General features: G+C 33.8%; 1 protein-coding gene across 4 annotated transcripts in view; it reads right to left on the reverse strand.

The window, feature by feature from the left end:
• STRN3 (striatin 3) overlaps positions 1-13462 on the reverse strand; it is a 61889-nt gene that overhangs the window by 11394 nt on the left and 37033 nt on the right. For 3 of the 4 annotated variants that reach the window (XM_014249875.2, XM_005520313.3, XM_014249876.2), the window contains 3 exons: positions 10415-10555; positions 5359-5492; positions 3-178 (listed from right to left, as the gene is read on the reverse strand). In XM_014249875.2, the coding sequence (XP_014105350.2) occupies positions 3-178; positions 5359-5492; positions 10415-10555 (451 nt within the window). The remainder of the gene's footprint in view (positions 1-2; positions 179-5358; positions 5493-10414; positions 10556-13462) is intronic. The other variant, XM_014249877.2, reaches the window with a different exon arrangement.

Here is a 13462-nt window from a genome sequence, read left to right on the forward strand (position 1 = left end):
GCTTTTTGGCAGGAACCGTTTTCTGCAAATTCCAAAGTTTTAGAGTATGGTCCTCAGAGGCTGTAACCAGCACAGGCTCTACAGGATGAAAAGCTAATGCTCGCACTCCATCAAAATGACTGCGTAGCGTGTACTTAGGGTTCCATGTCTTTCGGAAGGCATCTTTATTAGCTGGCAACTTAAAAGAGAAAAGGAAAGGACTAATTTTATCTTAGATTTTAAAGTATGTATTTATATATATATGCTAATATATATTCAACCTTAAGTTTGCATTTATCTATTGATTTATCTATATACATCTACAACCCCATCTGGCCAGCTAGACAGTCTGCAAATTTTTCTCTTGTAACAGTTTCTTTTGACCCATGCTGGAATGATATATAATGTTAAACACACAGTAAAAAACACTGGATTTTCAAAACGTATTTTCATTCTTTTGTGCAAAGACACTAATTCTTGCAGAAAGAGAAATGTTTCATTGAGTATCATGTTGTCTGCACCCCAGGAAGAGATTATAGCCATCAAAAGTTCATTTACCACTTAAACACAGTAAAAATGAACTTGAGGTCCGCCTCATATAAGTAACTTGACTGAGATTGACAAGAAACAGAATACTGCTACAGGTGAAGTTATATACATAGAAATAGCTAATCAAAATTTCAATACACATTTCTCATGATTTTAAGTGTGACATTACACAAATATTTTTTAAGTCTTTGATGAGTTTCAAATGTATTTGTGAGACAATAACTTAGTTGCTTTGTGAAGCAATACATGCAAACTATACATTTATATACTGTTAACATCTAATTCATACTCTAAACCTATAGACTGTTAGGCTAAAATACAATAATTACAGCTGCTTAATATTAAATATAGGTAACTCAGAAGAATCACCAGAAAAATTCAAGCCCTTCTAGTGATTGCAAGAGACTATTGTCAGCAAGAAGACCCTTAAAAGACTACATTCCATTCTAAGCCTCCATCACAAAGAAATAAAATGTCCAAGTACCTCTCTCTCGCCCTAAAGGCAGTTTAGAAAACTGACTTGAATTAGATGAAGAAAATCAGCAAACTAAGAATGAATGGAAACTAATTGGATCCTTTGTCTTACGCACTATTCAGCATGTAATTGTAAAGTATGTTTCTCAGCTGTAGTCCAGAATAGCTTGACATCTCAAACTCATTTCAGCAACACTAATAAGAAATTAAAATCTCCCACAGCTAATCAAATCTAACTACCTTTTTTTTATCTGTCAGGACTGAAAATAGATAATAATGTAACATGTACTGTAGTAAGTATTTTTGGACCAGGTCTATAACCTGGATTGAATTATCATTACTCACTGAAACCAAATTCAATCCTATGTAACAAAACAAAGAGGTTCAGACAATAAAATTTACTGTTCTGAGTTACAGATGTGCAGACATTTGCTTTTCCATTATATTACTGTAAATTTCTGTCCTAAGCGCAAACTTTACCTAATTCCAATCAACTCAAAGAAGCCTGTTGTACCAGGTATGTAACCTGAATTTTTAGGGTTTTTTAAATACCAACAAAAAATACATATAATAAGCATTTTGTTTGCAATCTTTATACTTCAGAGTACACTGAATACTGCAATATTTTTACTGAGATTTAAGTTATTTAGCACTACACTGCGTATTATATACAAGCTTCATAAAAAGAATAATCTTTTTTTTTTCAGAAAACAGAGCAGAGTGGAATTCTGGAGTTTTGCATTAAACATAATTTGGACCAAATTGTTGATTTATTTCCCTCCCCAAATGGACAAGAGAAGGGGGAGGGAAAACAAAAGGAAAAGATGAAGGTATTTTCCTAGTAGATAGAGTCCCTTGATATTTTAAATCCTCGTTACATAGCGTATTCACCCACCTAGTTAACTTAAGTATTTGCAGTAATCTGGGGCTTAGAAAAATTAAAGCCAAAAATGTTAAATAGCAATTTTAATTTTAGCATGTGATCTGTCCCAAATTATGCAAAGACTTTCAAATTTCTGGGTGCAACGTGCATCCACACAACAATAGTATCCATTACAGTCGTGATGAAAAGTCATTTGAGAAAATCAGAACTGGATGCAGTCATCCTTATTTTTCAAAACACGATTCTCTCTTTTTCTTTTTCTTTCTCTTTTCTTTAAAGGATTGTTACAAGGCTGATTTTGGTTTTGGCAGTACAGAGAAATCTGCTAAAATGCAAGGTATAGAATTTACACAAGTTATGAAAAGATACATTTCCAATTTTTAGTATAGCTTTGAAGTTTTAATTTTTTTAAAATGGACTGGAACAAGTTGGTTCTTTTAGAAGACACCACATACACTTTACTAGAAATCTAGTTATATATAAACCAATTTTTTAAAATTCTTCTCCCTATCTACATTTTTATGGATCTTGATATCCGTACTACAAGAGAACAACTGATACACCTTTAAAGAGGTCCTTGCAATCTCTAAGAAAAAAAGCTAACCAGTAACGTGTTTCCAAAAAAACAAACAACCATAAAACCCAACCCCACCTCAGAAAAACAGGCAAGGACTTGGAAAAGGGATTTGATGATTACAAACGATAATTGTGAGATTATTTCAAAATGAACAATGATTAACAAAATGGGCCAGAGGAGCAATGGAAAAACAATGAAATGTGACAGTATATATCAATGTTCAAAAGTGGGACATCTCCAAAGCCTCACAAAACATACAGTGTGGATAGACACACTGCCCCACTGAGTCTGGATGCTCTACTCTGTGTATTTATATACACTGGCAAGATAATCAAAATCATGAGAAGATAGACTATGGAACCATACAACTTCACTAGCTGCTCCTCCCTTTTTCCAAGGACTTCACTAAAGACCAAGAAGGATCAAACAGCCCATTCATTCTGCCTTGTAAAGCACAGGCAAACCAGACTGAAACTACATCTGAGCTAAACAAACAAATAAAAACCAGCTCCCTCCTATGAACAAAAGGCACCAGGGAATGAAGATCTTCCTTGCCCCTGCAGTCAAGAGAATCCTAACACATCGTAAGAAGACATGCATTTCCCTATCTCAAACAAATACTCCCCAACAGCAAACAAAAATTTTAGAAAACAATAATTAATAACTGCAGTGTCTTTCTATGTTTTAATGTTACTTTTTTCTTGATAATGTTGTAACTTACTGAAGATTTACAAGTATACATGCTCTGATAAAAGAAAGCTTTCCCTTTTTCAGTCAGTCCTACTGCAGAAAAACATCATTCTCTGCTGCTATGGAATCAAAAAATACACAAATGGGAGCATTTGATTTGGCAACATTATTCCCTCAGAGTACAGAAAAACTACATGCACTGAGGTCAATGTAAGTAACTAGATGGTAAGGAAGACATGACTGCACTGTTTAAGAGATGACTAGTCTTGGAGACAACCTATGAATTTAATCAAACATACAGAAATCTTTTGAGTTCTAGTTGAAATTCCTATGATTTATACTTAAATACCCCCATCCTGTATTCATATCCTCTCCTTTTCAAAATACAGCACTCATCAAGAAGTGATACATGAAAGCTAGTGGAAGCCTGTTGTGGCTTTATTTATTCATGCACTCTAATGGCTCACAAAAGCTATTTGAAGAGCATGAACCTATTGGGAAAAAATGCATTAAGTGTTGGGGTTTGAGGTATATTCATTGTTCTTGTTCTACTTACATATTAACTTAGCATAACACCTCCTAGTCTGGAGATATGGAGGTGAAAAGGATGTGACTTCAGCCAAGCTTAGAAGGGCATTCGACTATGTTGCCCTCCAAGTACTGTATTACAGCTTCAAGGTCTTACTGTGCTGCAAATCCATAGCTATGAGAGAACAACTTCAGAAATTAAGAACTATCAGGGAATTTTTAACCTAAAGAAACTTGTGATGAAAAACTAATAGCATCTGAATTTCAGTCTCTTCAAAGTCATGACAGGACAGTGTCATTTTAAATATAAAAAAATTGCTGCCATCTGTGTTATTTTATATTTTGTTTTTTCTGACACACAAAGCCAGAAGCCACTATGCATTTTCCAGCTATGCTTTAAAAAGAAGAAAATATCCTAAGAGTACTGGGAAAGGAGGACTGGACAAGAAGCAGGGAAACCAAATTACTATTATGGTCAATCCCAACTCATTTTCGGTGAATAGTCTAGTAAGAAAATTAAACTCTACCTCTCTCTTTTGTCTCCTGTATACACAAGATATCAGAGCATGAAATCGCCTCTTCCCACTCACCTCCCAAACCAAGCTAAAATTAAAGAGCCTCTAATAAAGGGCTTCAGTGAGAAAATTTTGAAAATTCAACTACATTGAAAAAGTAAGATTAACTTTATCTACAGGATGATTAACACCTTCCAACCTTCAACAAATGTGTGCTTCTACTGCAAATTTCTTATTAGCTCAGGCAGCACTTCACATTTGTGTATTTATCAGCTATTCACTGCTTTAAGTTTCCCAAGAGCAAAGGTAACCTCTGTTCTGCATCACTCTTCACACCAGAGAAATTGTTCTGTCAGCTTTGTCACAAGTAGCACAGATTCTCATGTAACAGTTTGATTAGTTGGTATCAATTATATTAATTGTAATGCTTTCTGAGTTTAGTCCTGGCTTGCCTCTAAATATCCCTCCACCTCAGAATAAGCAAAATGGCTACACACTGTTTTATAAAGAATCTGTAGCTCACAAAAGACAGCAGTACACTACAAGCTTGCAACCTGCAGTCAAGCCAATATAAGACGTTTTAAATACAATACTGCATGCAAAACTTACCTGAACACTCACCTAACCAGCCATCCAACGTCACTAGCCAATGAAAAATTTAACACTATTGGTAGAAGCTTAATGAATACATTCAAAGGAATGTCAGAACACTCTGGATTATAATAAAAACATCCCCTAAAGAGCTTACATCTGAAAAATACTATTATATATACAGTCTGTGCTGTTAACACTACTTACTCATCAAAAGGACAGCAAATAAGTTAATATCAATATTTGTGTTTCATGCCATGTCTACTCAACACTCCATTTCAATGTATAACTGTCATTTGTGTCATGTTAAGACATTAATATGTATTTCATGCCATAACATATTTCCCCCCAGTGACAAAATCTGAATTAAATTATTAATGTAGAAAAAAACCCAAGTCATCTCACTTAATTCTGGTTACCCAAATTACTCAGCTCATTCACAAGGTGTTCTTTCCTTCCAAGTAAAAGCTTTTACTAAAGAAGTGCATCTTTAATGTTCAGGGTTGAGGAGAGGGAACCCAACTATTATTGATTAAACTGTATAAAGAATTTTAAAATGAAATTGAACTTACATCATAACTATAGTCTGCATCATTTGTTACTGTCAAGTCTGCAAGGTCTCCAAGGCCCAGTACACTTAACAACACATCATCAGAACCCATAATAAATGACTTGCCTCCTCCAGGTGGAAACGTTATTGGCTCAGCTACAAAGAACAAAACAGTTTCTTTAAGTCTCAATAGAGTAATTCAAACTGATGAAAAGCTGCATTATTCATCACTTAACAGCAAAGCAGAGCTTAAAACTGAACTTGTATGTACTACATACAGCCCCAACTAAAAAAAACAACAAAACAAGAGCATGAAGACACGCACACATGTGCAAACACACCACACACAGTATATACACAATTCTTGTATCATGCTTTGTCATTTGATTTCAACTTACTTTACAGAGGTTTTGATACTGACAAGTGACTTGACTGACATTACTTTACACTGCAATATCAAATGTACATCCCTTCAAATTCTCAGCTGAATTTTTCATTCATTACACCATGCTTCCTGCCTTCTATCCACTTGCAAATAAGTCTTTGTGTTTTATACTAGGCAAATATTCCTACTTGTATACCAAAGTATTTTTTAATCACTCAACCAAAAGACTCCTGCAAAACATCTCTTCTGAGTTTTTTCAGACAACTGATAAAATGAAAACATCAATTATTTATTCATTTCCTCTTTTAGTTTCTCAGCATGATTTAATTTTTTTCTAATTCTAATTTTACAGTACACTCAACTGATACTCATGTTGTCTAGCTATGCCTTCCTCAAATTAAAATTTAACATTCCTGCTAATTATAATTTAGAATGAATAAAAGTTATATATAGCCATTCACTATGAATTCACAACTGAATAAAAAAGTTGAAAATATTCACCCATATTTTTTACCCTCTTCAACCATTCTGTAAATCTCCCTCAAATATCAATTTAGCAGTAAGGAATACGAATGAAGGCTTAATCATTGGAACACTTCAGCACATTTTAAAAGCTACTTTTACTTCTCGGTTTTCTTTTCCACTTAGAAAAAGCAACACGTGTTAAGTAGAGCATGTAAAAATTAGGTATGTGTGAACTTAGCTAAGTATAAGCTTCTGCAAAATATGTTAGATGATATTTGACATCTTGAAAAATTAAACCTGCTTGATTCTGAATTTCACCGATATGGCAGAGAGAGTTACGGCCTCACTTTAATGCCACTCCTTATTTCTAATCCTCCTAGAAAACCCTTCAATCTCAGAGAAAATAGTTTTCAGTTTCCTGGGGTTTTTGTCTTCTAAAAATTGTTCCAAACAAGAGGAATAATTAACACATTCCTGTTTAGAAAAACACATCTCCATTATTCCGTATGGCCACTATCGGAATGGTAACCTAGCTCCCATTCACTCCTGCTGAAGGAAAGTGACAAACCAGGTGTAAAGTTAGAGATGTCTGTCACCACTGCTAGGGCTAGCCAATGCAGCTAGATCAAAATACATCACCTCTCAAGAACAAAATAGGTTCTAATGCTTCAGCACTATCGTACTATTAAGAAATGTAACCTCATTAGCACAGTCAACACAACTGTTTGTGAGAATCTAAGAACATAATATACGTAAGAATGCAGACTGCTGCTCCTACAACTGCATACAAAGAGTAAACAATATCCTTACTATGCACAACTACCTCTTGTAAAAGTACTGACAATCCATCCAGAGGTTTGACTCATAAGAATGCTACATTATATTAACAGCCCAAAATGGCTTACCATGCCCTTATATGAATAAGCTTTTTATTTTCATTAGTAATTTACTAAAACTCTATATGTGATGGTCTACTACAAACAACTTATATTTCAAAAAAGACATATTCCTACTAAACTCCTATTTACTTTCCTGTTATTCCTATTTGATCTTTAGGACAGGCCCACAAGGTTTAGGTGAGCCCTGTAACTTGTCATCCTAATTCTTCACAAAATTAATGTCATTTGACCTTAACAGATCAACTTCCCTGTGCTTTGTAATAAAAATTAAGGACCACCACATCAAGAATCTATACTACAAATACATCAAGTTTTGTTTGCATGAGTGACTATCGCTTTATTTAAAGCTTCAAAATTAATACTACTTGAAATTCAGAAGACTATTTCTCAATATTAAAGCCTGTATGTACATAGAGTGTGTTCTATAATTTATTTGTGAATTTTGTATTTTAAAGTGAGGCATATTTGAGAAGTTTAAAAAATGGGTACAATCTGCTTTTGTAAAAAGGAAAAGGCAGAATAGTAAGAAAATGAAAAACACACGATGTTACAGCTAAGATGACTAAAAATAAAGACCCACATCTTCACATAACAAAACAATGCATCAACAGATATATGCAAATGATAGTTAAATGACTTTTTAATGTTTTTCATCTAGAAAAAAAGTCCTAATATTTTTCTAACACACAGTACAGTATTATTCTCATAGCATAATATAAATGCTTAACTGAGTTTGCAATCAATAAATATTAAAGTAAAAATGTGATGGTACATATTCCTTTATAGGTGAAACTAGGTGAAATAAATATTGAAATATAAAATTGTATAATTAAATAATTGCTTAGCCTATCCTAACCAGTGGTTCTTACCTTCAAGTTCTTGACATCATACATAATTAAGTCAAAATCAAGCAGTAATACTTGTACAAACAAACTGCTGTAATCTTGGATCAGATATGTATATTCATATAGGTTTTTGCTGTTTACTGTTAAACAGAAAAATCATCTTAACCTTGTTTCCCACAAAGTTAATAGGTGGTACACCAAAAGCAGCTGTTTGTACCCAAGGTATTAGCTGTTACTGCTTTTTTTCTGTCAATCTGTAGACTGACACCTCTGCGATCTATAGATATTAAGACTGAAAAACAACCAGTGAATTAAGTAATTCTCTCAACATTGGATGGAAAATCATGTTGACACCATTTCTAAAAGTAGCAGAATATGTTAAAATGGAAACTCCAATTTCTCATGGCCAAACCTATCAAGTGTGATTATGACATAATATCATATTTAACCAGGCAGTTCAGAGTGAAAAAGAAAAACAAAAACAAAACTCTCACACCTTCAGAGGTGTGAATGAGATATTTCAAGAGATATTTCAAGTGAGAGCCAGTTCCTCCCTGAAATCCCTTCCAGAAAAAATTATCTACCTCAGAACTGTAATATTTCAGAGTGTAGCATAAAACTTTCATACAGTCAACAACAAAAATATGGTTTGATAAAATTCATCAGCATAGGCTAGTGTATCACAGGAGAAAAGCCTAAAGTTATGTGCAAATTCTTAGCTTTTAGAACACAGCTAAATAAATAATTGAGTAAAATCTGTATTTGTACTGCATGGTGCAAAACCTGTATTTTATGATAATGAAGTATTTGGCTTTGTAACACACCTAGAAGTAAATAAATTACAACATTGCACGTTTGCACCATATGGTACAGACAAAAACTCAAAAAGCCACATAAGCAGTTGGGATAGAAACAGCAGAATTTACACTCTACTATTCAAGTTGGAAAACTGCAGAAACTACAATGAGCAGCTAAGATGACAGAGATATTAAATATTATTACGCTTGATAAATAAAGAGCAAACTACACCAACAAGTTAAAAGCATATGGACATGTTAAACAGCATGAAAATATAAACATGAAAGCAATTTATTTGAACAGTGTGAACAATCTTTACTTGAAGGGTAACACAGTGTTTATGCCACAAGAACCAGGCAATAAAACTCAGTCCCCATCAAAATCAAATCTATCCTCTTTTTCTTCAAAAAGATTGTTTTGTTCAGTAATGTTTTAGATGTAAGGCCTCTACCTGAGGTAACATCCCTGTCCCTAAGAAGGTCTGTGCTCCTTCGCACAATATGTATGGCCTAAGAAAAACAGCCTAAGACAGACCTAGAAAATTGTAACTGTAGGGTCACATGGCCATACCTAAACATGGCTGAAAGGCAACCTAAAGCATGTAAACACTAAATCTAAAAACTTAAATATATGTTTACAAATTTTAGCAAGTGGATTTTCACTAGGAGATTTTTTTCACACTCCACAGGTAAATTTAGTACTGCTTCATCTTGAAGATGGAAATACAATAAAGATGAAAAGGAAGGCAATAAAAAAGATGACTGCTGTAAAATGACAGTTTGGGAGAGCAACAGAAAAACCTCCTTGAAATGTGGTTTGGAGATTTTTTCTGCTTGCCTGGTGACAGGCATTTGTGAGGCCAAAGGTGAAAAAAAACAGGAGAACCAACAGCTTCCTGGAATCAGTAGTTAGGCAAATTCCATTTCTACTATAGCTGATACCATGCCAGGGCTTATGGGTCAAAGATCATCTTAAAAGAGCCAAATCTAAATACACCCGAATATTTTGAATTAATATGTTCTAAGTAGAGGACCATTTACATAATGGTACTCTAATTTCAAAGCTAATACAGGAAAACCATTCCTTTAAAACAAAATACTTAAAAGGCAAATACAAGACTTGTGACTGTATATATAATAGCTTGCCATTAATTTTCATTGCCAAAGATTATGCTGATACTTAAAATAAATACTTTGTAAAGAAATAAAAAGTGTCTTTGTAAATTTGTGTATGAAGACCAAGGGAATTTTATATAGAGAACATTAAATTAGAGGAAAATTGGCTAATTAGTCTCATAACTTAAATCACCACTTTTCACTTTAAAATCCAAACTGTGCATCAAATGTCAATACTCACCTTTTTTCCCCTTCAATAAGTAACAACCTATTTGTGAAAGGTTTTGCTAATGGGGGAGTGTCTCTAAACAGGGATTTAATAGTGAATAGTGTCAGAACACACTGCTGTACAAGAAGTTATTTTAAAAAACTTATGAAATAATGGTGAGTTATGATAAGCCACAGAAACTTAAGCCATATTCTCATAAAACCGTTTTGGAAGAACTACAAGTAAAATCATAATGTGGCAATCTGCAACTGCATTCAGCTTCACAGGGGGGATAATAAATTACAGTGTGTGCTTTCTAAAAGAAATCTCCTGAAATATAGTAAGTAGCTGAATTTTTTGTACCTTCCTCTGCTCTTGCACCTTCATGATCAGTCATTCTAGAAGAGGGTGACCTAGATTGATTAATGATTCCTGAAGGGATGTGGGGTATCTCATCATCGCCCAGATCAGCTATCATGTCGTGAAGTTTTGTCCTGTTGACTCCTGTAAATTAATGTCAGCAGCAAAAATTCATTCGATTGCTACCGCTTGACTTGACTGAAGTCTAAAAATCCATTAAATAAAAATAATTACTGATGGGACCTCCTTAAAATAAATAGTGCTTTGCTTTTGTTTAGTAATATTTTGGAAATCAAAAGCAGGAGTTAATACATCAAATCTGAAAACTACATGCAAACAATTTTAATTCACTAAATCAAATAATAACTCCTTTGTGTTCTGCAGATCTATTCTACAATTTCCTGTAGGAAAGAGAAAAAAAAATCATCTTACAGCCCTACTGAAAAGTTAAGCTAAATACTAAAAGAACATTCAGTATTAAACAAAAAACATATGAATTAAACATTTTCTAGTAATATTACACAACTTTAACTATGCTAAACAATTTAACATTAAAAAACAGAGTGAAAATTAAAAATAAGCTTAAAAATGAGAGCAAAAGTACAGACAACTCATAATGGGGGTGCAACGAACAATTAACTTTCCCTGCTTTGAATGGTATTTAAATTGTATGAAATGTTTGTTAAACACAGGAGCAAGAATGCTTTCACCACTGTATGAAACTGCAGATGAATATTATATTACAATTGTTATAAAAGCAAGCTTCTAGAAACAAAGTATTCTGAATTATATGTATATTTAATTAATATGTAGACATTATCAAACAAAAACAGTATTATTTAAAGTATCTTTAATTTACTAAATCCGTTCCTGCTTTCACCTTTTTAACTTCCATGTCAAAAAGTCAAAGCTTCAATCATAAAGTGTATTTCAGTGAGAGAATCTCCTTAGAGAAAACGATCCATAATGATGAAAGACATAACCAAATTTTAACCAACAAAACAGCCCTTCCTGGGACTGAAAGCAGAAACACTGTAGACCATTTAGTAAAGGAAGCACTGGTGAACAAGTTCTTATACTGAGGTGACATGTCTCACATTTATTAAAGAGGAAATTGAAGTTAAACCAAAGCCTTTCTTGTCAATACAGTAAAACGTAAATCCTGTGATTACAGATGACTTATCAAAATCAGAACCGTTCATTCAAACAGTTAAACACTAAAATATATTCTTTCAAAAAGTATCTGATCATTTCAGATCTTCCTAGTTTAAATCAATGTGTTCAAAAATAAGTGCCCATGAATAACAGAATTCTCTAAAGATAATGGAGAATTCCCTGCAGAGAGGGGAAAAAAATATTTCTTGAAGAAGAATTATAGCAAGTATACCTCACATACCCCTAGAAGGATGCTATATAACGATTCTCAATATCTGCAAAACATTCTCATTTTGCCAAGTAATAAAACTCCCTATATTTATGTTTTTTCTGCTTTTAGTATTTTTTTTCTTTCCTTTATGGAACACTTAGTACTCTAGTTAAATATACAAAGACTGCTACCCAGAAGCAATTTGAGAACAAAACTGGCTTCCAAATGTTTTCCTCACACAACAGATGACTTGAGTAGTTAAGTTTTGTTTCACTCTCCTGTATCTCTAGAAACCTGTGATCCCAGCTAATGAAGTAAATGTAAAATAATAATGAGAAATCTTTTTTTGAACCAACATTCTTTTTTTTCTAACAGGCTATACTGAAAGGATTTAATTTCTAAAATATAGTACTTAATATTGCAACCAGCAGGTGAGATCTCACATTAGAAGTCACTCTTAACAAGGCCAGATCTCTACACCATACAGACTACAAAGCTTGTCTTTATTCCAGTTGGCCATCAGCCAGGCACCTACTGTGACCAGCAGCAGATACATTCCTGAAGGTATTATAGAGCAATCCATAAAATGACAGGATAAAAGTCATGACAGGGACAGTGTTTATTTTAACAATCCCTTTGCTTTCCAAAAGAAAACACCATCTGTCTTCTCCACGTTGATATGCATGAACTGTTCAACACATTGATGCAAAATGCCAAAAATGGCATATGAACTCTTACTTTATCTGAATTGAAAGCATCTTCTCAAGGTGCTTTCATGCCAAACATATGAGGATGAGAAGTCTGTCTCAAAGCATACTCAAGAAAGTTGAAGTAGCCCATCTGCGTTGCTACCTTTAGTAGCCATTCATTTAGTTTGTCACTAATTAGGGGACTGCTAGCCTTGCCTTTTAGTGTTTTTCAGTATGTTTGGGCACTTGTCCTTCAGGCATAATCTCAGAACAGTCCTCAATCACCAAACAATACAGAGAGAAGTTTACAAAGGAGCAGCCACTGTTCTGAACAACTTCTGTGCCTTTCCTACTGAAAAAGGTGTCAATATTCAAGACAGTGCCATCATTACAGAAGACTGCACAAGTTTCTGCCTTCAATTAAGTGCAAGTGTACCTTCATATAACTGTTCAAGTATTGTAAATGTTACAACGAGATTTTTAATCATCTCTGCAGAAGCAACTATGTTCAAGGCACAAAATAGGATGACCCTTTTACCCTCAAAAAAAGCCAAAGACAAAAAAAAAATGATAAGCCTGGTATGAACAGAAGCAAAAGTTACAATACCATCTCAGTGTATTATCTTTCAGAAATCAAAAGTGAAAAAGAAAACTGAATATTTAGTGATGAAAAGCTTTAGTCTGAGAAGCCTTAAGCAGAGTTCTATTAGGTCCAAGATGTATTAGCCCAAGTCTGGATATAACACATAGATTCTTATGTCAAGAACAGGTGATGGTAATGAAGATGGTAAAATTCAGATCTGTGTTCACTCCTATCAACTGCTACACTATTTCCAGAAATCAAGCGTAGGAAAGTGAATGGAATGGATATTGTTTTGTAAGTACAGAACAATTAAACTGAAGGAAAAGAGCAGGAAAGTAAAAAAAGTGCAAAAAAGCAGAGGGAAAACGGTAGTAGTATATTAATTTCAACAGCGATATATATATATATACACA

Source organism: Pseudopodoces humilis, chromosome 7 (genome assembly GCF_049639895.1).
Source record: "Pseudopodoces humilis isolate 2021_Gansu_Grassland_sample_001 chromosome 7, ASM4963989v1, whole genome shotgun sequence".
Taxonomy (NCBI): domain Eukaryota; kingdom Metazoa; phylum Chordata; class Aves; order Passeriformes; family Paridae; genus Pseudopodoces; species Pseudopodoces humilis.